General features: G+C 33.8%; 1 protein-coding gene across 1 annotated transcript in view; it reads left to right on the forward strand.

Moving 5' to 3' along the window:
• GALNTL6 (polypeptide N-acetylgalactosaminyltransferase like 6) overlaps positions 1-27,362 on the forward strand; it is an 884,110-nt gene that overhangs the window by 282,505 nt on the left and 574,243 nt on the right. Inside the window, exon 2 of the mRNA XM_037526440.1 lies at positions 23,491-23,599. Coding sequence (XP_037382337.1) covers positions 23,491-23,599 — 109 coding nt within the window. The remainder of the gene's footprint in view (positions 1-23,490; positions 23,600-27,362) is intronic.

Here is a 27,362-nt window from a genome sequence, read left to right on the forward strand (position 1 = left end):
TCACGACTGCACTTCGATTTCACTTGTATTAAGGAAATCCGATAACCTGGAATCTTTTATATATATTTACAAATCACAGATCGTGCTTTTTTCTGATGTTTGGGGATAATTATTTCCATGAATGCAAATGTCAGCAATATGAAGAGCAAGTTGTGGAATGGAATAAACAAGTGGTACCAGAAAATATTTTATAATTCCCTGCGTAATCCATCATGTCCTTCATAAGCTAATGCCATTTGAAATTGTGCACTGACACAGATGGTAGGCCAGTGAGTTTTGGCATTTTGCATTTTGTAGTATGTACTGTAATTTTATTTTGCTCATTCTATTTCAGCGCCCTATATCTGAATAGATACATAAATGCAAAAGTAAAAGAATGATGATGGCTAGGATGTATCTTTTGGTTTTGCAAATACTTAAGTGATCTTAATTTTTTTTTTTTTTTGGCTAAAAGAGAATGACATTAACAGTAATGTCAGAATTTTCCATGAGTCAGGTACAGTTTAAAAAATACGTTCTTAAACAATAATCTCATTATTATAATACCAGCTCCTAGTGCTGCTACAGTAAATAGTATATTCACATAAAGAGCTTGACAAAATGCCAGGCACATAGTATGCACTTGTGATTTTTTTTAACCAAAGAAATCTTTATAGATGTTAGTCAATAGCATACTTTATGAAAGAAATGCTAAAAATCGCCTCCTCTAAGTCATTACATTATTTCCTGAAAAAAGAGACAGAAAAACAAAACTTAAATCAATTATAGAGAATATAAGAAACTATGATTTATCTTTTTCAAATCAGGTGGAAGAATGTCATTTTATTTTGAATAACTTACTGAGGCTAATTGTTTAAGACTTGTTTAAAGTCTCTAGATAGTCTTGTTATTAAGTAGTTATTAAATAGGGTACAGAGAAACTTATACATTCAGCTAGTTGCCACATGAGCTAGAAGATAGAAATCCACTGTGGAATTTACAAACTAGTTGTAAAATAAAATGATGCACACAAAATATTAATTGCTTTGAAAAGGAACATTTACAGCAGTTCTAATAGTATTGTCAATTACAAAAGACAGTGGTAACAGCCACTATTCCAGACTACCTTTTGATTGTCACTCTTCTATGGAAGCACAGATAGGTGGCTAATTTTCACTTGGTGCCAATTCAATCTAGGCTGGAAAAACAGATAGCACCAAGAAATGGGTGGGAAAAAAGTAACAGATGTGATGGACTCAGCCTTGTTATTTGGTGACTTGCCTCTTTGTGTAGAATTTAAAAAGCATGGAAACTTTCTGTTCTGCTACTCCTAAATTTAGTTTGAACCTTGAGGCAAAGAGTGAGGAATTAGTGAGGAATGTCTTTTTTTTAAAGCGGTGTAAATATCTTGCTTAGCTAATTAAAGCTTCCTCAGGCTTCTTATACTTACAGTTCCTCAAAGCATCATTGGCCACAAGACCAATGACTAAAAATTTGCAAGAGTCTTTATAAGTCTATGGATTTTGTGATTTTGCTATTTCTAAGAAACTATTGTAGATATTTGCAAATATGGTGAGTTGGTTGATTTGAAGATTCTAAAAGAGAATAAGGTAAATAATTTCAAATGGGAAAAAAACCTCAAGTTGGTTCAGTAAGTATTAAATATCTTTTGAACTGTAGTTGTTATAGGCCAATACTTAAGTAAAGGGATAAAAGAATGAAAATTGGGAATATTTACACATTTATTACTTTTTATACTTCTGAAATTACATAATTATCATGTTAGTACTGAAATAAATATTTCATATATTTCATAGTATCCAAATAAATGTGCATGTATGGAACTTAGATATAGACATATTTTAGGTATTGATGTGGTTTAGAACTTGATGATGACTATGTGGATAGATAATGTTTATTTGGTGTGGTACAATTTAAAAATATCTTCTTGTGGGACATTATCCCTGAAATAGATTATTTAGATAATTTAATTGTGAAATCACTGTGGTCTGTGATTACCATCTAGTGGCCATGTTCTTGAATTACAAATACTCAGCACCAAGAAAGAATCTATGGGGACTTACTAGGTTGATTCAACCCATTTTCTTGATGTATATGTCACAAATATTTGTTATTCTATAACATCATCAACCACACACGTCTTGGAAAAACCGTTTCATGAGAACTAATGGCTTTGCTTGAAAATAATTAGAATAAAGCCAACAGGAAAAGACTTTAATCAGTTTAGATGGATAGCAAAACCAAAATTGGGCTAAGAGGAAAACATTATGTTTAATTTAATTAAATTACAAATAATGAGGCATATGAACAGCAAAACAAAATCCTGTGCAGAATTTGGCAATATGTACTACTTAATTTTTTAAAAATTAACTCTTGCCATTTGGGACAACATGGATGGAACTGGAGGGCATAATCCTGGGAAATAAGTCAAAGGAAAAAGAAAAATACTGGCTGGTTTTGCTTATATGTGGAATGCAGAGAAATAAAACAAAAGGACAGACAAAACCAAACCAGTAACAAACCCTAGAAACCTGTGAAATTGAGGTTGTAAGAGGGGAAGAGACCACAATAGACCTTGGTGGAGGACTGTGGGTGCCTTGGTGATGGTTGTGGGGTGGTGACATGTATCTGAGGTGGTGCCTCTATATCACATACAAGTTGTAAACCAGTGTTACTTAAAAAAATGTTCTAAATAGAAAATTGCTATTTCTAAGAAACTATTATAGATATTAACTAAGACATTACAGTAGTGCCTTTTCTCAAAAAACAAAAAGAAATTGATTCATGCAAGTGGAGAAAGCTTCCATTATCTGTTTGGAAATGTGAATCTTCAACCACAACCTTTTCTAAAGAGCTAAAGCATTTGCTTCCCTTGCCAAAATAAACCTTTGACTTAAGCCAAAACATAGGTCTTTCAAAGAAATTGCATGGTATATTCCTTAAAATAAGGTTTCAGAGCTAGACTACCAGCTTATGAATTCTGGCTCTGCTTGTTACTAGCAGTGTGAACTGGAACACTTCACTGAATTCTCTGACCTTCAGTTTTCTCCAGTAAGAAAGAAGAGATAGTTATTATAAGTTCTCACTAATAGATTTGTTAAAGATTAACATAAAACCATTATAATAAGGCTTGACACATACTAGGTAGATGATAAACATTAAATGTCTTGTGAATATTCCTAAAGTACAGTGTTTCCTAAATTCACAGTCTTTTAGGATATATATTCATTCTGTATTACTTTTTTCTGCACCCTTTACCTATTAAGCATTTTCTCCAATTCTTAATGTGGGCTATCATTATTTTAGTGAGTAAAAGAGTGAGAAACCAATTATCAATGGGATACTATAATTAGACATTTGAATTATTTTAGTTTTTTATGGAATACCTATTAATGTAATGTGGATGTCATGCCATGAGTTCAAGTTCAAGGGCACTATATAGTTCCCTGACTAGTATATGTTAGAAATTTAGCACTTATTGGAGGCTCTGATCTTAAAATGATACTGTCCTTTTTTTTTTTTTTCCCAATGAGTTTAAGGTTATTGAATGTATCCTTTTGTATCATTTCTTTCTTTGAATTTTAATGAATTTAATAAATTGTTACTTTAAATGTGAAATCATAGAATTATATAGCAGAACTAGTATTTTTGAAGTATATATCTAGACATTATCATCTATCATCTATGTCTCCATAAGTAACCATTGTAATACTAAAGACATTGAGTCCTAAAACAAATGTAACTAAATGAAGTGAAATGTTTCATTATAAACCTGGAAACAGTACAGAAGTATTGCTAAATAAGGCGTCCCTGAGCTTTTGAAGGAGCCAAACCTGCTGATGCAGGCCTCTACTCGAATTGCACCACTTGACCTTATAAGCAACGTTAATGAGAAGTTCGATGGTATATTGTCTCTGCTTTACGGAGTTGAGAGACTTTAAGATTTGCTTCAAAAATCTCACGACTGAATAAGATATTCAAAAACAAAACAAATTTTATAAAATAGAATGTTCGGGGCTGTAGCTTTTATTTAAAAATACTGATTCCTGAACAAGAGGTTGAAATTGCTTCCTGATTTGGGCAAACTCTCCCCGGAAATTTAGAGAGGGATGCTTGTTAACATGTGAATACTGAGGATGATGTGGAAGACTCCAGCAAACATACCTGTGAAACACTGAAGAACCTAATTATGTTCAAATAATTAGAGGACTGATGTGCAGAAGATTTATTCTTTTTTTAGCTTTATGTGAAAAGTGCAGAGACTCAAAAAGGAAGGGATTTCAGGCACATGTGATTGCTCAAAATACATGAGACAGATTAGACTACAGAAATTCTCAAGTGCTTCTTTTCTGGTTATTTTTTCTTGATTACACTGTCTTCTAGAAAAGGGCTGTGCTTCAAGGATGTCTACTTACATTCAATAATATTTGCTCAAGATTTTTAGGTCATTCTATTTTCATATATATACAATTATGTCTCTCAAAATTCACAAATAATCTCATAATCTTACATATTGCAAATTGCAGATAAAGTCTGATCTAAGCAATCTCACAAAAAAACTACTACGAAATATTTCAGCATTCTGAATTTATCCATTACAAGCTCAGTGTGTAGAAAGAGTCCATAAATCCTCTGGGAGACTCACACTATTTAATCCCCCAATATCATCCATGTGAGTATAATTCAAGAGACTCTACATGAAATATTATATATTTTGTCTTTCTAAAGGAGGAAGATCCAGAGTCATTGATCAAAAAAAAAATAAGTCTCCATTTTAATGCTACTTTTTATTGAATCACAGCAAGTATGTAAACACAAGAAAAACAATGACAGTGTGACATCAGTCTCCAATTTTTAAAAAGATGACCACAAATCTAACTCAATGAAATGAACTTACTTTGGTCTCTTGTTTTTTTTTTTTTTTTTTTTTTTTTTTTGTATAGGCATTATAACATAGGTTCAGAATAATGAATTATATTAGTAACTACCTCTGAATAACTACCTCATTTACTTATTCATTGGTTTAATACACTGAGGCTAGAGCTAGCCTTTTAATTTCATTCAAATTTATATTTGGCATTCTACAAATTCATTTTGCTGAATGGGTTCCTATTTCTTGGTCAAGCTGGCAAAAAGTCTCCTGGGCACATTAGAATTTTAAGTAATATTAAGTCAAATAAGTACATAAAAATAATCAAAATGAGTAGTTTATTGTACAACATAGAGAATGCAAATGTCATATTTCCCCATTATTGACTTCATTGTTATTAATTAAACCTATATATACATCATAGTAAAGAATGAGAAATGTTAACAATGGTGTTATGTATTGAAAAGACAAGTATACACTGCAGGATATGCATAGATTTAATAATATTAAAAATATAAATATTATAAAAATTCCAAATTCATTGCTAAAACATCTTAGGGTCATTTTTAAGTAAACTTCATCAACCTAGAGCACAGTTTCTCCTATTATCAACATATTAGCAGGATTCATTTATCACTTTTAAGGAAGTGATAGCAATACATTGTTATTAGCTAAAGTTCATACTGTATAAATATTTCCTTAATTTGTACCTAATGTCCATTTCCTATTCCATCATGCTTTCTGGTATACACATGTCACTGAATCATTGAGTCTCCTTAGACTCCTCTTGTTATTTCCTTTATTTTTTATTTTTTATTTTTTACATTGTTGTTCATTTTTAAACAATATTTGCTTTCCCCTACTCCCTCAGGTATAGTCCCCATACAATCTCCTTTACCAATGTACCCGTGCACCATCACCACAGTCTCCTGTGCTCCTCCCTCCATCCCTCTGATCCCTCTCCCTCCTCTTCCCCTGCAGGATGTCTCTGATTTATTTATTTATTTTTAAAGATTTATTTATTGATGCATACAAGAACTGGGGTACTGGCCAGATATGCGGGAGGGTAAGAGGATTCATCAGAGACAGAGTGGGGAACAGAACAGGCAGGCTGACTGAAATATACTGCTGAGGGGAGCAGCAGGCAAGACAGGAGCGATCTGCCATGCCATGTGGGTATCTCCGCAGCTGGTGGGCCGGGATTGAACTCGCACTGCAGAGGCTGCAGACAGCTTCACAGAGCTGAGCTCAACCACCTGCATCACCAAGGAAGCCTGTCTCTGATTCATAATTGTATGTTTTTGCTTTGTAGTATTTTGTATTGTTTTTTTTTTATTTTTTTATAAGATTTATTTATTTATTTGTTTGTTTGTTTGTTTATTTATTTATTTATTTATACAAGCACTGGGTACAGTCAGAAGTGTGGGAGGGTGAGAGGATTCACCAGAGCCAGAGCGGGGAACAGAACAAGCAGACTGACAAAATACACTGCTGAGGGGAGCAGTGCGTGCGACAGGAGAGGTCTGCGCCATGAGGGACCCTCGCTGGCGGCCAGGGATCGAACCGAACCATCACTGCAGAGGCTGCAGGCAGCTTCGCAGCCCAGCACTCAACTGCTGCACCACCAGGGGAGGCCCTGTATTGTTATTTTATTATTTTTTTACACGGATGTCTTATTTGGTTCCCTTATATTCCTCCTATATGTGAAACATCTGATATTTTTCTTTTTCCTTCTGTCTTATTTCACTGAGCATAATTCCTTCTATCTCCATCCATGTTCCTGCTTGTTATTTTCATACCTTACTTTAATTTTCACACCTTACTTGTTATTGATGACCTTGCTAGTTTTGAGGTATCCTAGTTTTATACTTTACAAAAGGCCCCTCCTTTGTGATATGTCTGCTGCTTTTCTGATGATTAGGTTGGGGTTTTTTTGGGGGGTGGCTGCCAAATGAAGTTCCCCCATATCCCTCTGGGTTCTTCTAGGCTGGCAAATAGTCACACAAGAATCTGATTGATAATGAGCAAAAAGTGAAAAAAAAAAAGTTTATGTGTGTGGCTCATCATGACCGAGTAACACCCACCCAGCTTTAGACACCATCTTATATAGCTCTGCCAGGACAAGGGAGGTTGTGGGGCATAAATGGGTCAGTCCAATGGGGAGTTTACCACAGAAAGCACAATCAACAAAGGTATGTTTTGTTGGTGTTAAGTTCTGCCTTGTTCTTTGAAAAAGGATATTAGGTCTTTTCCTACAGTGAAGGAGATGCCCTTACAGAGAGAAGTTCACACAAAACTGTCTTTTTCAAAAGCAACCTCCACCCAGTTTTCAGTGTCCCCACCCCATGAAATCAGCTTTTCATCAAAGGCATATTCTGAGGTGGTAGATTTTTAGTCCCCTACATTGTTATGTATTGGGGGAAGGAAGACCACTCAAGTAGCCTGCCATTCGTATGATTCATAGCAGCATATCAGGGTACTTAATATCATCATCATTATCAACTGTGATAGAGACCTTGATCACCTGTTTCTCCACTGTAAAATTCTTGCCTCTGCTCCCATCTGCCTTCAAACTGTGCTTTTTGGAACAAGGGCCTGTTCCAACACTTAAAGAATGCAGTTATGCTCCATCTACTGGAAAGAGAGGTAGCTACATGAGTTTTTTGGAATTATTTTACACAGAATATTTACCTTTTCCCACTTTATTATTTAGTTATTTATATTAGTACAATCTCATGGGCATTTGCTTAATATTTCGTGTTATGATCTAATATCATCTTCTTTATTTTGTTATTCAAATTGTTCCAGTTTTGATCACATAGGACGTCTTTCAATTGGTTCTTGTGTCCTTTTGAATTGTCATCAGTGTGGGTATTGGTTGGTTTTTGCTGGCTTTTTTAGACGGTTGATTTAATTCCATATTTATTTGTTTGTTTATTTGTTTAGTTATTTAACACTTTATCTTTTGAAAGTCACATAATTGACAGGAAGGTAAAAAGATTCCCATATGTCCTCTGATTTCATATCTGCATACCCACATTCATTATCAGTATCCCCTACCAGAGAGCTGTTTACAATGGATAAACCTACATTGCACATCACAATCACACATCAGGGTTCACTCTTGATGTTTTGCATACATAATGATACAAATCCATCAGTATACTATCATACAGAGTATTTCACTGCCTTTAAATACTGTGTTCTCTCTTTGATCCTATCCTAACCCATGGCTCCTAGCAACCACTTATGAGTTTACCATCTCCATATTTTCACTTTTTCCAGAATGTCATATATGGGAATTATATAGTATATAGGCTTTTTAGATTGGTGTTTTTCATTGAGTAATATGCACTAAAGTTCATCCATGTACTGTAGGATCCCCAACAAACTCTTCCCAAATTTTCCCTCCTCTCCCTGATGACATTGCTGTCATTTGCATCACTGAATTGAGCTGATACATTGCTATTATTTTAAACCAATTATAATATTTTAGATAAATTAAGAAATAAAAATTAGTAAAAATAATGTACTTTATTTTACTCTCACTTATTTCAGCTCTGATGTTTTTCCTTTATGTAAATCCACATCTCTGAACTATGTAATTTTCCTTCTCTGAAGAACTCTTTCAACATTTCCTGCAGGACAGGTTTGTTGGAAATAAATTCTCTCACTTTTTGTTTGCTAGAGAATCCATTATTTCTTCTTCATTTCTGAAAAAATAATGTCACTGGTTATTGAATTCTATGTTGGTGTTATTTTTATCTTTCAACACTTTGTATTTCACCCCACTGTCTTTTTGCTTTCATGGTTTCTGACAGGAAGTCTTCTAAAGGTTTTGTCTCATTCCTCTAGATAAGATGTTGCCAAACCTTCCTGCAATATTGTGATTTGTAAGAAATATGTATTTGATCATTCATATAACCAAAATATATTTCTCATTAGACTTGATCTTCATCTATGTTTCCTGCCTCACCACTCTCAAAATCCTTGGACTTTTCTGAGAAGTAAGAGCAATAGAATCATCTTTGTTATAATATTTGGCCACTTGGTCTCAGTTTCTGAAATAGCTTCATAGTAAAGGTGAAGTGGGTGTATTGTTATTCAGAGCAAGCTTCTTTCCACCCTTGCTGGAGGAGGCGACTTTTTCACAAACCCCCTATAGCTGGGAGCTGGTTAGTAGGGGGCTGAACTATGAATACAGGGCTGTAACTTTCAATCTCACCCCTGATTTCTGGGGAGGGGAAAGGAACTAGAGTTTCAATCAATCATCAATTTAATCGATCTTATCTGTGTAATGAGACTTCCATAAAAACCCTAAAGGAGGGTTTCTGATACTTCCAGGTTTTCAAAGCACAATGTTGGACTCTAAATACCATTAGAACAAAAAACCTTCAGTTTGGAAACTGTTTGTTTATCTCTTCATCTAGCTATAGATTTATATCCTTTAATATCCTTAGTAATAAATTGGTAATTTAGTGAGTAAATGAGTTTCCTGAGTTCTGTGAGCTGATGTAGCAAATTAATTGAACCCAAGGAGGGGTGGTAAGAAATTTATAGCTAGTCTTTTAGAAGCACAGGTAATAACCTAGGCTAGCTATTGGCATCTGAAATGAAGGGCATTCTCATGGTACTTAACACTTAACCTGTGTGATCTGATGCTTTCTCAAGGTACATAAGTGTCAGAATTGAGCTGAATTGTAGGACACACAACTGGAGTCTATGAAATGCTTGCTAGTGTGAGGGGAAAGTGAACAAATTAACATTGGGTACACAAACGTTTCCCTCCCTCCTGCTCTGACTTTTTCCAAAATTTTCCTTTTATTTTCAGCTCTCTAAAGTTTGAATGTCATCTGACTAGGTGTAGAAATTTTTATATTCTCTGTGTTCCTTGGGTCTTTGGTTTGGTGTCTGTTATTAATTTTGGAAATTCTCAGTGATTATTAAATATTTCTTCTCCCACACTTTTTTTTTGTCATTACTTTTTCTCTTTGAATTTTAGTTTGTGAAACTTCTTTTGACATACATTAAAGCCCACTGAGTCCTTCCTTGGTCATGGCTGTTCTGTGGAAGAGGCTGTCAGAGTTAGCCCACACTAATGTCAAGTCTTTTTGATTTCTAGCATTTCCCTTTGATTCTTTATCTGAGTTTCCAACTTTATATTTCCCATCATTTGTGGCATATCATCTACTTTTTTCCATTAGAACCCTTAACATGTTAATGAAATTTGCTGTCAGGTAATTCCAACCCTTTGCCATATCTGAATACGGTTGTGATGATTACCTTGTCTTTCAGGCTTTGTTTTTCTTGACTTTCTGCATACCTTGTAATTTTTTTTTGTTGAAAGCTAGACATGATATATCAGGTAATAGGACCTGAGATAAATCAACCTCTACTATAAATTTCTGTGTTAATCTGGCTAGCAACTGGACTTATTTAAGGTTTGTTGTAGCTTATACCTAACACAAACGTCAGGTTCCTCTAGTAACCCTGTATTGGTCTCTCTTCTTTCTTTTTGGGTTTCCCTAAAAACTCCTCTTTAGATAGAACATATGCCTTTCAATGATAATACATTTTTATACCTCAGCCCTATTAGTACCATGGTAAGGTGTTGGTGAGGAAAAGTGTCCTATAAACTTATGATTAAATCCTATCTTTTAGTTGACCTTATCCTACAATGATATTTTAAATAGTGATCTTTAAAATAGTTTCTTAGTGACCCCATTCTGTATTTATCTTTCTCTTTCTGAGTTATTTCAGTTAGCATTATCCCTTACAGCCCTATCCATGTTGCTCAAATGGTATAAGTTTATCTTTTTAATTGCTGAGTAATATCCCCCATTGTGTTTATATACTACATCTTCTTGATCCACTCATATGTTTTGGGGTCATTTATGTTGTTGCCATGATTTAGCCATAGTAAATAGCCCTGCAATATAAAGCAAGTATCGTAAGAGTCATATAAATACAAGCTTAAAAAACTAACCTTTGTAAGCATACTACAGAACTGAAGTACTAAGGAGGGAATTAATTGGGGGAGGGTTAAAACAAAGAGGGAAGGAAGCACAATGGACTATAGTGGTGGAATATAGGTGATTTGGTGGTGGGTGAACTGGTAATACCTGATGGGGGTATACAAATAATACCTCAATTAAAAATTAATTAATTTTTTTTATTTAAAAAAAGTGCTTCTTAACCCCACTCAAGCCCTTGAGTGAGAGATAAAAGCTAGAAGAATTTGGATAAAGCTGCAGTAAAGTCTTTTTCCCCACACTTGTTGGAGAGAACCCTCTAGATATATTTCAGAAAGATTGCTTTTCTTCTCCTCCTCAGAAACATGAATAATTTATTTGGATTTTCTGGTATAGTTCCTGGAGGTAAAATCCAGAAAAAAGGTAGGAAGTTCCTAAAAGTGCAGTTGAAGGATTTTCTGATACTCATGCTAATCAATGCTTAGTTTGCATCAATTCATCAGAAATATTTAATTATTATCTGTTTGAGGTTCCTGTAACCTCTGTTCCAAGTGAAAAGATCTTGCCTGTGATGTAGGATTTCTGGGTGGTGATTTCCATGAAACCTTATTCTTCTGATAGATCCAGGAAAAAAATGTGAATTTTCATTTTGTTGGGTTTTGCTCATATGGTAAAGATAAGAGAGACAACTTTCAAGTTCTTCACAGGATAGAGCAGAAAGAAGAAATCCCAAATGGTCATTTCTTATAATTCATTTTTAAAATATATTAAAAGAATTTTAAACATTTGAGTTTCACAAACAGTTATTCTATAATTGTTTATTTTGTTTGGCAAAGCATTAGCTTAAAAACATGTGACTTAAGTTATATTGAAGTGGTAAATATAATTAACTTCTCATCAGTGGATATATGTTTGGTTGTATTTATGTACATTTACTGAGTACCAAGTACTAAAATAGATGTTTTGCAAGTGTGTTTAAAATTTTATTCGCATCTTATAACTATATGAGTTAAATATTTATTACTCCCATTTTGTAGCTTAAGAAAGTAAGGCATCAAAATTGGTACTCTTAACCATTAATTTCTTTACCTCTAAAAACTCAGATACTGCCTACCCAGATATTTAATATGGTAGAAAAACATACATTAAAAATTTTAGCCAATCAAATTTGTAGCTTAGGTCAATTTGCAATCAGAAAAGATAGTATCTCATGTTAGGTAATAATGTCTTGACCATCAGTCCTTAAACATACACACATGAAAAAGTAACCCCGATTATATAAGTAAAATGTAGTATTTTTACTCTTTGGTATCTATAATTCTCATTATATGTAAGAAATATATCCCATGTTGATACTTTTCAAGGCATCAAAATGACTAATTAAAATAAATTATTGTGTAGTTGACGCTCTTAATGAAGAAATGATAACTACCACACAGACCTTTGTTTTGTTTCAATATTAAATGCAGATAAATCTTTTTCAATATTTAATAAGATGCTGTTCAATTTCACATCTACAATCTATATAATAGTATGTTTTTAATTTAGTTCTAGTTTTAAATTTTTTTTTGCAGAGTAGGCTATAATTATAATAATCGAAATTGCTTTCCCGTAAGTAAATTGTTTTCAGAGTATAGAGCAGATACCAGAAAAACACAATGATCTATTGTCTTTGATGTCTATAATTTGTTGAACAAGATACTCTAAATTAAAAGCTTGGAAAACAGCTTTGCTTGTATTTGAAATAATTAGCTGTGAAAGTCATGGTCTGAGACCCTTTTAAGATTTAGATTTTAAGTGCTTTCCCTCTACTTGTCAAGTCTTGGCATTTTATCATTTGGTGTTTAAAGAAGTGGTGAACACACTTCTCCACCAAACACTGTAGACAAATTATATATATATATATATATGTATATATATATATATATATATGTTAGATAATCAATAGAATTAGAAGCAACCTGATTTATTCAAAAAGCATTCACCCTTCTGCCTGAAAAGATGTTTGCAGCCCACATAAGACTAGGTTTTTATATGCAGATACACTACTTTGTCTAAATAATATTTTACAGTGAAATTTTCCAGTGGGAAAATTGTTACTGTTCTTTCAACCAGTAAGTCCAATTACCGACTAGGTTCATCTGCTTTTAGGTCTTAGACATCTTAAATTCAATATGTCCAAACCCAACTACCTGTTACCTTCCTCTCTCTCCCTCCAGTACTTTAATTAATAAAGTGAATAATTGGTTTTATTAATCTACATTAAAGTATTATTTAAGAATAAGTAAATATATAAAATAATTTATGCTTAATAAAACTAATAAGATTGAAGGCAATATTATATTATTTACTTGTTATGTATTTTTTAATATTACATTTGTAGAATCTAAGCTTCACAAAGGCAAGAATCTTCATCTACTTTATTGACTGATAAATTCCCAGTATAAGTTCAATTAATATTGACTGAATGAATGAGTTTCTCATCTTACTAAAATATAAGATCTCTGTGGGTTGCAATTTTGTGTGGCTGACAGTTATATAATATACATATTATATAGAGAGAAAGAGAGAGAGATGGTTATCAGAAGAGTTAAACAGGAAAAAATACATCATGACTTTTCTGACAACTCATATACACACATACATGCATACATATGTGTGTGTTTTTGATGTTAGAACAGGTGTTCTATAAAGACCTGCTGACTGATGGTTGAAAGGTGAATTGAATAATATTAAACTAGTATTGAAATATTGATATTAAAAGGAGAACATAATATAAAAATACCTCTGCTGTCTCCAAGCAATATATTAGATTTATCAGTAGTCCATTTTACATAAATTTGCTTGTTAGATTGTGATATTCCACAAAATAATTGTTACTTATGATTTACAACTATTACCATTTTATTAAAATTTTCTCAAGATTGAGCTAGCTGAAAACACCACCTCAGATATTACGACAGGCTAATAATCCTATTTGTCTGAGTCTTTTAAGTATGAAGTTTGAATATCCCAATTGTTTGCACCCTTTAGGGCAATTTCTTTCATATAAAAGTTAAAAGTGATCACTATGAAAGCCATCTAAAACTCCAATAATACTAAAAGTAGAAAAGCCCCAATTGAATGTTGAGTTCTTACATCTATATGTACATGGTTGTCAGAATGATGATTTTAGTTTTGGTGAAAATGACCATGAGTATAGCCGAATTAAACATTTTTTTTTATCCAGTGAAATTTGAAATAAATGTTTCAACCATGCTATAGTCTATTCATTTCTTAACTATGAACTAATCCTATATCCTCAGTTGTAGTTCTGAGTCTAGTGCTCTCACTGCTTAATTCATTAGTGCTATGTAAAAGCATTGGGATGACCTGTAACTTGGCACAAGACTGACACTGTTTTGCTTTCTGTCACTATCACACTTACCATGACAAACAATTTTTGCTTTTTCTTGCTAATTCTTATTTCATCTTTCTATGTTATATGTTTCCCTTTAGACATAGCACAGTGAGTTCAGATTAATAAGAAAATAGAGTCACGTGTTAACATAATATTGATTCTGGATAACAACTGAGGATGTTTTTTCCTTGAAGAATTGATAGGGTGGAATTCTAGAGGCACCATTTGATGTCCTTCTGAAGAAAAGTTCAGGGGGTCATGAAACCCAGACTTAATACCCCCAGAAAACTGCAAGTGTTTGGATTCTCATCACCAGGGGGCCAGGTGATTCTTGAAAGGTTAATATAATATGATTTCTTTTTTGAAATGATCTTTCTTTGCATTTACATTTTCACAGAAATGCTGTCCACTTCCCCACTAAGTTGTCTTTATTGTTTTTTATCTTTCCCCTTAGGAATCACAAAGAATACTTTGAGGTGGGAAAAAAATCTCAGAAAAATTGTCATTTTTATAAGATGATGATCTTCTGAATATTTCTCCAAGGTACGCTGCTTCATCGCCATCAGGGATATGGAGGGCTTTCTTGCTGAGTTAACATGTTCCTGCTGTGATAAAAAAAAGTAAAAATTACAGTAATTTTGAGGGTCAGTAGTACAACTCTCCTGTATCATATGCATAAGTGGAAATACAGTATGTCAGCTGGGTTGTGACTACTGCTGAGTTTTAATCCTATTTAGTATCAGGGGGGATTTTACTAGGCACTTTCAGTCAATTTTCTTTAACTAAAAATATTCTTAATAATGTCCCTTATTCACAGGAGATAGTTTGCTACTGATCTCTCTTGTTACTTACTAACAGAAGTTTTTGTTCACTGAGAAAAATTCTGGTTATAATGTTAATGAACCGTATGCAGTAACAATATAGAAAAAAGAGAGTTAAAACACAATGTTTTTCCTTCCTTTTTCAGCTACCCAGATACGTATCCCATCTAAACAGAGAGGCATCTTCAAAAATTCTTCACAGATACCCCAAGAAATCATGAAGTGAAGGTCATCTGACCTTTACAGATGCAAACAGATGTTTAAATCTTGCCACTTGACCAAAGAATGAAAATCTCAACCAAAAAAAAAAAGTTTCAGAGAGATTAGAGCAAAAAGCAAGAGATGTTAGTAAAACTCTCAAATTGTGTATTTCTTGTATTGCATGAATATGGTCACTTAAAATAAAATTCAGTATTCTTATGAGTATGATAGCAGCCTTTTTTTCCTAAATAAACCCCATAGAGAAATATGTATACGAAACGATTCATATGATAAAATTCCATTCTGCAAGTATGTGTTCGATGTAATTGTGCCTCATTAGCAAGAAATGGATTCATCTGGATGCTGAGCAGCAGGCCACTCAATTGTTTTGGTGTTTTGTATGCTCAAAATAAAGAATACCATTTAGCTACCATTTACCAGACCTGACTCTTTATCAAACTTCGTCACTTTTTCATATCTCTTCACCAATCTTGCCTCAATGTATGTCTTTAGTAGTAATCTACAAAGTCATGTTGTAGATAATATGTTTCATTAATATATTGTGATATATGAAAAATCATGCCTTATTCTCAATATTTGAAATGTTAGTACAAATACAGAGGATAAATGTACAAGCTCAGGGTCCGATAATCTCAGTCAAGTTTACACCAGATAAAAAGCAGCTTAGTGAGGTCATCATGAAGATGATAGTTAAAGCATAGCCATTCATTTCCCAATGACACGATCTGACCAATATATGGTCAGGACAAATACTTTCTAAGTATTTGTTTAAAATTTTAAAACTAAGATTTTTATATAGCAGCCCAGACTTTCAGATTCCATTAAGTTTTTGAAAGTAACATTGCATTATACAAAGCAGGTGTACATTAAAAAATCAGCGTGTGAGCAAACTACACTAAATTTTAAGATCTAAAAACAAGAGCTCATTAAGGGGACACTCCTTAGTATCCCCTCCTGCCTACTTCAAACACCTGAATTCTCAACCCTATTTCAGATGTCATGAGTACCAACAGCCCGGAGGACCATTGAAGCTTATTCTACTTTGCTAGTATTTTGGAATTATGTTAACAATGCCACATCTGAGAATTTATACAGAATGTAGAGAACCAGATGGTATATTTACTAAGAAAATGATTTTTATGTCTGAACCTCCTTATCAATATGTTCTGTGAGAACCCATTCTGGACCCATTGAATGCTGTGCAGTTAGGTTCACACTCAGGAAGTAAAGCAATATTAGAACAATAACAAAACTAACTTCTGCATAGTATTTTATTATATTTCTCTTCAGTTTAAGAGTCTTTAATAACTCAGGAGCCCAGTGGACTGTGGTGGAGAACCATTGCTGGGGAGAGTTATGGGGGTAGCCATGGTGTGGTGCATCTGAAGGGATGTGAACCTAAATCATGTACAAAGTAGGAAGCCAGTATTACCTAAATAATAAATAAAGAATAAGACAGTTAAAAGTGAATTAACTGGGGCCTCCCCGGTGGCGCAGCGGTTGAGCGCTGGGCTGCGAAGCTGCCCGCAGCCTCTGCAGCGCTGGTTCAATTCCTGGCTGCTCCCTGGCCACCGGAGGAGGGTCCCACATGGCGCGCAGACCTCTCCTGCTGCCCGCTGCTCCCCTCAGCAGTGTACTTCGGTCCTTCTGCCTGCTCTGCTCCCCGCTCTGGCTCTGGTGAATTCTCTCACCCTCCCGCGCTTCTGACTGTACCCAGTGCTTGTATAAATAAATAAACAAACAAACAAATAAATAAATAAAAACATGCCTCTATTAAAAAAAAAAATTACTTTAAAAAAAAAAGTGAATTAACTGAAGGGAGGAAAATACTCAAGTGTGACTTTTTAAAAAATAGTCTTTAATAACCTCTCATTGCTTGATACAGCCTACAGTCCTATGTATGAACTCTTTTTTCTTTTTTTGTTTCATTTCTCATTTTATTTCATAACATTTTAGTTAACTTGATATGTAATAATGTTTGAATATATTAACAATAATAGAATCATAATTAGTTTCCATGTTTGTTTATTTTTAGTAATTCATAGAATGTAAAGAGTTAGTGCAGATTCTCGCTTGCTACTTGTTGATTATGTGACCTAAAGTCTTTATTAATTATTTGACTTAACATTGCTGAGTTCTAGTTCAATAACTGACTCTTATGAGGAGTAAATTAGTAAGAATAGAATAAATGTTAGTTTCTGCTTTTTCTTATCCATGCCACCCAATATATATGTATATAAATCTTTACTTTTTCAGAAGAGTTCTATTTGCTTAGAACTGTCACCTCCCAGGTGACATCAATATATAAAAAACTTAGCCACACCCATCACTATATCCTGTTAATATCTATTGTACTAGAGTTCGACCCATATAATTTATTATTTAATGCACATAAGTTTTGTCTGCATCTATGCCAGGGCTTTTTAAGGGAAATGAAAATAACTCAAATATATATAAAAATAGCAGAGATGGTTTAAAGAACTGACATTTATATATTGCTTTATCATAAACCAAGGACTTTCACATACTTTATCTGATTTACTACTCAAAAAACTTGTCAGTTTAGTAAGGTAGGTATTATTTTTATTACCCTAATTTCAAAAATGCATTAATATGGGGGCCTGGAGGAAATGTAAGTTTCCTTGCATTATGGTTTGAAACCCTAATTTATGTCTTCTGGCACTGGATCCAAGCTACTTCTACTACATTATCTTGTCTTCTAAGGATCAAATATAATGGTGGGTATATGGCTGATTTTGAGGATAAAATTCCATGGGTGTTGATAATAAAATCTAAGGTTTTAGAATACAGTCTTCATAGAGATTTCACAGATGTATCTTTTTAATACCATCACCATCTGTTTAAACAAAATTGCTCTAATTTAAAGACAAGAGATTTTTGTTTGTTTTTAATTCCCTGGAGTTTTCCAGACTGACAGCTCCTGAGAGGTGTTTCAAGATGATATAAGCGTGAATAGCAGTGGGCAGGTGGTCCATCACTGCCTGGAGTACTACCCCCAAGTTCTTCACCCATGAATATCACAACTCTGAGTCCGGAGGTTGCTTACCTTTGCAGCCTATGGTTAACACATTGGTAATGAATAAACTTTTAGTCTTCAAAGTTTCTCTCATACCCATACTCAGGTATGTTATTTTTTGACAAGCACTAGGGTTCAGCTTTACTGCATATGGTTTCTATTTAATGGATTCTGATTCTTCACGTCTGCTGTTTTTTAGACTTATTGTAATCTGTGACTTTACAGTAAGTAAAAAGCCCATAAAGTGAAAAATAGGAAGGGTACTCGCACATACATGCCCCCCCTAATGAGGGCTCTGAGATATGGAGGTACAATATTCTCATGTATTTTACAAGGGCATAGGTAATGGATCTGTGATATATAATCATGAGGAGGTCACATGGGCCTGGGCCCTGGAGTTGCTCATGTGGAAGGAAAGGTCAGAATACTGATGGGCCATTTACCGGGTGGTTAAGCTTTCAGAACCAAGGTGATACTGTACAAATGTACTGGATTGATTTAAGTTTATTCACCTGCCTTTCTGGCAAGCGAAAAGGATATAAACACATTAATCCTTATGTTGGTCATCAGCCCTCAACACGAAGAGGATTCTACAGTAGATTGAGTCACATGTATTGCAAATGAGTCAGACTTATTTTCTTAATAATATAATAGTGTTAATTTCCTACTTGCATGGATTGCTAGTGGTTTTCCCACTTTAATAAGCCCCCCAGTCACCTGGAAAACTTATGCAAATATAAATTTCAGTGTCTCTTTCCTCTTATAGTTCCTGATTTAACAGGCATGAGTTGGGACCTAGGAATTGTGTTTCTAACGAGTTCCCTGGTGATGCTGTGCTGTTAAGCTGTGGGTTACCCTACTACAGATAGAGGAGGTTTTAGTGTGACAAATCCTCAGATAGCCTTTACAAGCACAGTCTGCTTTAACCCGATTCCTCTGCTGTGATGCCTGCATATTTTGGCTGGAGCACTCATAAATGCAAAGACAGTCTAAAGATTTTATTTGAGATTTATATAAAGTAGTATTTACAAGTAATTTTTGAATGTAACCATAAAATAAAGCCTGTAATGGTAACCAACAGTCCCCTGGCCCACTTCCTTCTACTTGCAAATTTGATATCCAGGGACAACACATGCATCTTTCAGCTTTTGTAGTTTGTAGCTTTTGTAGCTTCCATATTTTTAGAAAGCAGGTGTATATTACTTTTCTTTGACTTTTTTCTCCATTTTGGTTTTATCTATTGTTTTCTACTATATAAAATGTGTATTCAATTATCTTATTCCACTCTTTCCCTCAACCTTTGGTAAAGTTATAGCATCAATTTTAATTAAATCAATATTAAGATAAGAGCATTCATACCTGAATCAAATAGTGTGCTATAGATATACTTTCTCCCTTGTACATTTTTCCCTCTAATCTTAATTGCCATGTTTTTCATTTGCTTAGACTTTTGTACTTGCATCATTAATTCATCCCAATCTCTTTGAAAGAAGTGTGAGACTGCCAGAAATAGGACTTTTAAAATAGCGAAGAATAAGTTTACTTATCTAGGTGCTTTTTCCTGCTCACAGAGAGCCTCCTGGAGCTGCTACCCACCCCCTCAAGTGCCCTCAGGACCAGCTGATCCCTGACCTTGGGGCCATTTTGCTACCTGACTTCACTGCTGTTTCATTTTGCCTGTGACAGTCTTGTTTCTGCTCCATTTCCTTCTCCACTCCCTCGTCTTCCTTCTCTCCTTCTTTTCTGTTTCTTCCTAATGTTCTCAGACATTTCCAAAGTGTCTCTCAATTCCCATATGCCTGCAATCCCATTTTCTCTGTCCAATAACTCTTTTGTTATTCTCTAAATTCTTCCTAAATTTCTGTTTCTGTAGAGGAACTTTTTCTCAAAGCTCTTTGATGAAATTAAATGCATCTACTTTTCGACGTTTTCTTCTGAGTGTTACATTGCCCGTTCCCTTCAAGTGTATTATCTATTTTGTTTATTTCAACTTCAGAATTTTATGTTAAAAGTGCTCTTAAATACCTGGCATCCTTCTGAGGCTCATGCTCATGACTGAGGTCGTGAAAATGCTACTATGAAGTTGCCTGTGTGGAGAAGTCCCCAAGCAATTACTGGGGTGCACCAGGAAGCCAGTGGACCCGTATCGCTTCTGATCCCTGTTTTCCAGAGGGAAATTCATTTCCCTCTATCTACCTGGAGTAATGTGGATGGCAGTTTTCTAAAAGCCTAGTGTAGAGAGATAGCTTTTGTTGACAGCACTTGGTAAATAGACTTACATGGACATTGGATTTTTTTTTTTACTGCTCAGCAACCTGTTTTCAACTAATTCTAGTAGCCCCCAAACATACTCTCTTTCAAACTCCAGTTCTCTTTGGGTGACTGGGTCAGTGACTGGGTCTCAGAAATTGTTTGATTGTTGGTTGGTATTGGGGAGAAGCGCTGTGTAATGCCCCATATAAAACACATGAGTCTTTTTGTATTAACCTTTAACCTCACTCTAAGAAATATCCAGTGCTTCCTTTTTAAGTATTGTCAGGATTTCATGAATAAAAAATATGCTTCCCTTCCAATAATTGTCATTTACAAAAGTTCATGTCAATTTTACTCTCTGTTTCTTTATTCATTTGATGCTTCATTGTCATTATCATAGCATTTATGGGGAAATAAAAGGTTAATTCTAATTCTTCTGTTAAATTTGCCATATTAACAGTTGCTAAGAAGTCTCTACATTAAATATATCAAAAAATGGAGATAGACTAAATATAGTAATCAGAGAGAGCTTTGAGTATTTGGAGTTCACACAAACTCTATATTTCATGTCAAATTTGTTTTGAAACTTTCTACTTTTATCTGAAAGTGATGTTTACAATTGGTATTAGAAGATTTTCATTAGTGTCAGTACTTACCAATGTAAATATTTGAGACAAATACATTGGTTGCGTTTTAATGTTGTTTCTGAATTTTATTAGTATTTCTAATTATAGAATTAACATCAATCAGAAAACAATGCATGCCTTTTTCTAATGTTTGCAATCATATTCCCCAAACTGATTTCTTAATTTCTTTATAATTTTACTATATCCTTTTTTTTGTGAATTTTCCCATAACTTTTCTTTTCCTGCCATTCTCTTTTAAAATTTATCTTTATAATTTTTAATATTTTGTGTAAACCCTCCATTATTGTTGTGTTAATTCTTGTTTTCTATCCTAAACTCACCACTATTATGAACAAATTTCTTTACATATGTGGAAAATAGAGATGATTTTAGAAAATCTTCCCTCTTATTTTAACTACTTTTCTTTGTAACATTAAGCTTTTTTCACCCTTTCAAAATAAGTGGATCCTTTATAAACTATAATGATGGATTGATGGTACTTGCATTAACTCTAAAGAATAAGGCATTCCATTTTGCTGGCAGAATAAAATTGCAGCACTGAAACTACTCAGTTTTATCTTTGCTGAAATTGAAACTTTAAAAATTTTTCTGCTCATCATTTTGTAGTTGTGATATTTATTTCCAAAACTGAACTAAAAAGGAAAATGGCACATGAATATGACAACATATTTTACATATATTAAATATTAAGATTATGAAAAAACAAATTTCATTTGAAGCATTTTTGCTCCCTAATCCTAGAAAAATACACCATAACAAAAAGCAGTAGCCTCAACAATATACACAGAAATAATTTTCAAATAGACATTACAACATACTGGATTTGAGCAAAGCACAAGACATGTTGTGACTTCAGTTGTCAAATGGATGATGATTCAGCTCCAAGTGTAAGCATGTACTATTGTTTAACAGGAATCCAGTTGGGAGATAATATTGAACAGTTGTTATGGTCACAAATTTGATCTTAATAGAAGTGATCTAAATCCTAACTTCTGATTTAATTCAAACTATTTTAGTTCTCTGGGCATCTGTTTTATTGTAAGAAAAGTGAAAATGTACAACCAAAGATTATCATCAAAATTGAACAAACTCTTTACGCAGGCTACAGCTATCCCTGCTTTACAGAAGTTCTTTTTGTGTCACTTCACCTCTTTGACGCACGTTAGTTGCTGTTTTTGCTAACTGGAAGAAATTCCAATTGGATTTTCATTCTTATGACAAAAGGTGAAAAGTGAAAATCAGGTTCAGAGTTGATTTGCAATGAATGCTTATGGAAGCAGCGCTCACCCCCACCAGTAAGAGGACAACTACCAACCTCCTTTCTAGGAACTATAATACTTTATATAGGCTGTGTATTTATCATCTAAGTTTTTTTTAATACAAGAACTGGGGTACAGGCCAGATGCTCGGGAGGGTGAGAGGATTCACCAGAGACAGAACGGGGAACAGAACAGGCAGACTGATGAAATACACTGCTGAGGGAAGCAGCGGGCATGACAGGAGAGGCCTGCCGAGCCATGTGGGATCCGTGCCATCTGGCCAGGATCAAACCCCCACTGCAGAGGCTGCAGACAGTTGCATAGTGCGGCACTCATCCTCCTGCACCACTAGGGAGGCCCTATCATCTAAGTTTTTGCATTAACTATATGTTAGTTTTTAGTTTCATGTATTATTTGCTATGCTTTGGTAAGTTATTTTGGGGGATCTGGGAACCTTAACAAATTTTCATATAAATTAATGGTAGTTGCTTCTTCACTTACGCAATATCAGTTTACAAAAGATTTCACAGGAACACTCTACATTCTGATAAAGTGGGAAACTATATTTAACATAGTACCTGGCACATAGTAAGCAGTCAGTAAATGATCATGTCATATGCATGATCAAAATGAATAAACTGAACAAATTACAAACGTAATTCCATTTAACACCAAAACTGAAAGCTTTACCAGTATTTTAACTTTGGGCAAATGAAAATGGCAGGGCATTTATACTTAAAGGATGTGATATACTGAATTATTAATGCCTAGTATGTCATGAAATAGGAAATAGGTATTTGGACGACACATCGTCTAATTTTAAAAGCTTAAAATCAAGTTGTAATGTGCAGTCATCTGGTCACTAACAATAGCTCTCTTTTCTACATACTCAGAATTACTAATTCAACACATATTCTTTGATTGTCTGTTATGTGTCTGGCTGTTTTTAACCTACCTTGCAAACAGAAATACCTCCTTTTTATACTCTGAATGCTTTCCTTTTCCGCAGACATTTCCACTGGGCCTGGGAGATGGGCAGTTCTATGCATGGACAGATGGTTTGAGAAGAAAGGACTGGCATGACTATGAAAGCATTCAGAAAGAGGCAAAGCGCTCAGGTATGAAGTTCCTGTGTACGCCAAACTGTTGCTTTACTTACTGCAGTGTTTCATTTGTCACTTACAGGATGTCTAATTAGTATTTCTTCACAGGGGAAGATAGGTCTCATGGGGATATTTGAAGTCCGTGCTGGAAAAAACTAATACAATCTCGAATTTCAGAAAGAAAAAAAATAATGAATAACCTTTACAACATTGAGAGGAGTTTGTTGAAGTTTCGGAAAATTATAGCACTTTATATTTACAAATTGATACTCAATAATTTCTAAGATATCTTGGAGTTTATCAGTGATACTTGACTTGTAGACCTGTATATTTAGACAGATTTACTCATTAGGGCTAAAGTATACCTAACTGGCGCTGTAAAGTGTCAAAGGGATACCACAGTTCCAGACTTTGGCAGGTGGATGTTAGGAATTGAGAACCTGAGGTTGGCATTACTTGCACAGACTGGCAGTTGTCTGTGTTTCAGAATTCTACTCTTAGACTAGAGAGAGAGGAATTAGTTTACTTCTTAGGAAAAGTGATGAAAGGAAATTAAGTCCTTCTAGAAAACTGAAAAGTTAAATTATTGAAAATGGATTCAGAAAAAATGGATAAATAAGGAGAAATTGGAGTAAAGTGAATAACATATGCAAGGAAATTCACATTCTCTTATTCAACCAAAGGCGTTCCATTTCTTCCATAGTGAGGATGTCACAGAAACAGGGAACTACTGTTTGGTAAAGATATTTGAGCAGTAATGGGACTCAACAGGACTGCGTTCCAGTTATACCTAAATAATATACCTAATATAAATATACCTAATATACCTAAAATAAATATACCTAAAATAAAATTATAATTTTATTTATAAAATAATATACCTAATAATATACCTAAAATAATATTAGGTAAAATAATATACCTAAAATAAAATTCAACAGTCTCAGGTTTTTCTGGGCAGCCTTGCTCGTTACTCACCCCCTTGGGAAAATTAAAGTGACAGTATTTTAACAGTTGCAAAATTTTTCAGGACTATGAAATGTTCTTCGCTCTGGGTCCTGTGTGGTTGCCTTCATCAATTTCTCCCTTCATTTGCTTCTTTCATTCTTATACTCCAAATTAAGTTGTCCCCATCACCCCATTTCACCAAAGCTGTTCGTCCCAGAGAATCAGAGAATCAACTTCTTCCAAGTTTCATTGTGTTTCCATCTTGGCCATGATCCTCTATATGGTCACAAAAGTGAATTCCTTACCCACATCCTCACTTTTCCAGCCTTCTTGTCTTTTTCTTGCATTTGCTTGATCAGCCCTATATTAATCTAGTGATCTGTTCCTGTTTGTAACCACAAGAAGCTGAGGATTTGGGGTGATGTTCACATAATCTAACTCAATGAAGCTGCCAAAAGTTAATAATAATAATAATATAAGCTAAATTTATTGAAAGATGTTTTTTGCCTTACTTATTCTTTTAAACCTCATAGTGGCTTGAATAGGTAGGTATTATTAGCACCAATTTGTTAGAGAGAAAGAGAAAAACCGAGTCCTTAAGAATTTATTAAATATTATCCAAGGTCAAACAACTAATAACTTGCAGAGCTTGATTAGAAGTCAGGTCTTATGCTCCATTAAACCCTACTGCCAGACATTAGATAATAATATTAGGGCAATATGACATAATGACAAGGGCACATATGGGAGAGACATGCCTGGCTTCATATACTAGCTTTTCCATACATGAACTGTGTAAGCAGCAAATCAACTTGTCTTTATGATTTTCTGTTATGCAGAATTGCTATAATTGGTAAGGATAATATACTTAAAATAATTAGCCAATTATTTAGATATATTAGAAACTTAACTAATGATAACTGTAATTATTAATCCATCTAAATTTCTTTCACTTGATTTGGTATATAGATCCTTGACTGGTGTCTATGAGTTTTTAATATGTAGTCCAGTACTTCACATTTATTTCTGGTTTTTGCCACATTTTCTTCCTCCAGGACAAATATACCTTTTTTATCTTCATCCTCACTTGAGAAAGGAAAAATGACCTACAAAGAAACAAGATAAAATAAATTTTCTAGTGAGCAAACTTCTATGGAATCAAAAAGCTTGTAAATACCAGTATTTAAATGACTCACTGAATGTTCTAGAATAAGTGCAATAAACTATACTTCATCATTTTAAAAAATGTTAAATCTAGCATAAATAAAGGCAATTTATACACACAAAAACATACACGCAGGTACAGAGTCAATGTGAAATATATATCTCTGTTTATGCATAGATCAAGAAAAGGGGATCACTGGTGTTGATCTATCCCCTCCAAAGTGGGAAATTTGAGTTACACTTATTTTTCTCAATAGTTTTTTATCCACAAAGAAAGTTTGTTGCAGTTTGCTTGTGTTTGGATTTTATCAAAAAATTGAGTCATAATGCATGAATTTCACACTTCCATGTTTGAGGATTAACCAGTTTAGCTGTAGAAGAGGATACCAATCATAGAATATCAGTGACAGAAAGATTTTCTGAAAGATATAAACAAAATTTTAAAGGATAAAGTTATATCTCAATATCTAAAAAAGCTATGGTTTCATCCAATCAAATATCTGATTTCTCTTTCTTATGGACTGCTACGAACACTGTCATAGTGTAGACATTCTTTTCTAGTCAGACATTTTCTATATGTGATCCCATTACATTTCATTTAGTTTCATGTCATTTAATAATTTTTTGACACTAGATTTACTCTTGTATTGGTTTGCTATCCTTTTGAGTTGTATTCTAACACAAAACTGATACGCATATTTTTGAATCATCATTTGAATTATTTATAAAAGTTGAATGGAAACAACAAAAGTATGGATTCCTTTTATATAATATGGAAAACAGTACACAGACTGCTATTAATCCATACTCAATGCTTATTTCTATGTTATACATGATCCAAACAATAGTTCTAATATCTAAAAACTATACAGCAGACATTTCTTCATTAAAATTTGAAAATAATGGTATTACAGTTCTGAAATAAAGATAAACTTTGGCATTTCCCTAAACTGTCTCTAACAACTTCTGCTGAATATTAAGAAGAATACGCAATTAGTTTCTTAATTAGTATGCAATGTTTTCTGATTCTCACAACATCCTTTCCTAAGCATAAAAAAATGGTGTGTGAGCATGTGTACACATGCTTATGTGTTTTATAAATATTTTTCAAGATTACTGAATTTGTATTTTTTAAAGTACTTATTTCTAGTTCTGAAATTTGCAATTTTCTCTTATTCAATCTTCTTATTTTAATTCGGAAGATTTTTTAATAAATTTATCATTGGTTTTCAAATTCAGTGTAACTAAATTTGACTGAGAAAAGACTGTTTTCAATGTTTTTGAAGTATTTTTTTGAGTTGGTTATACCCTCATGTAATCACAGTCAACACATACATCCTGTAATACCCTCAAGAATCCTACGAAATTATATCTAACTTTACCACTTCCATTGTCTCGGTTAGTCATAAAACCTTGAACACCCAAGTTCATTGAGTCCTATCACTTTATTCATTCAATCACTCATTCAGCAAATACGTTTAAATGTCAATATATCTCAAATACAGCTCCAAACTCAGGAAGAAAATCTAGACACAAAAGATCTACAGTAGCTGTTGAACAGCATGCAGTGTAGTTGGAGGAGCTTTCACTGTTCATTTGGATCCAAACCATTTGTCTGTCTTTCCTAAACTAATTTAAGTCTCCTTAAATTATCAGCTCTTCAAAT

This window comes from Talpa occidentalis, unplaced genomic scaffold (genome assembly GCF_014898055.3).
Source record: "Talpa occidentalis isolate TD23 unplaced genomic scaffold, MPIMG_talOcc4v2.1 talOcc4.4, whole genome shotgun sequence".
NCBI lineage: Eukaryota > Metazoa > Chordata > Mammalia > Eulipotyphla > Talpidae > Talpa > Talpa occidentalis.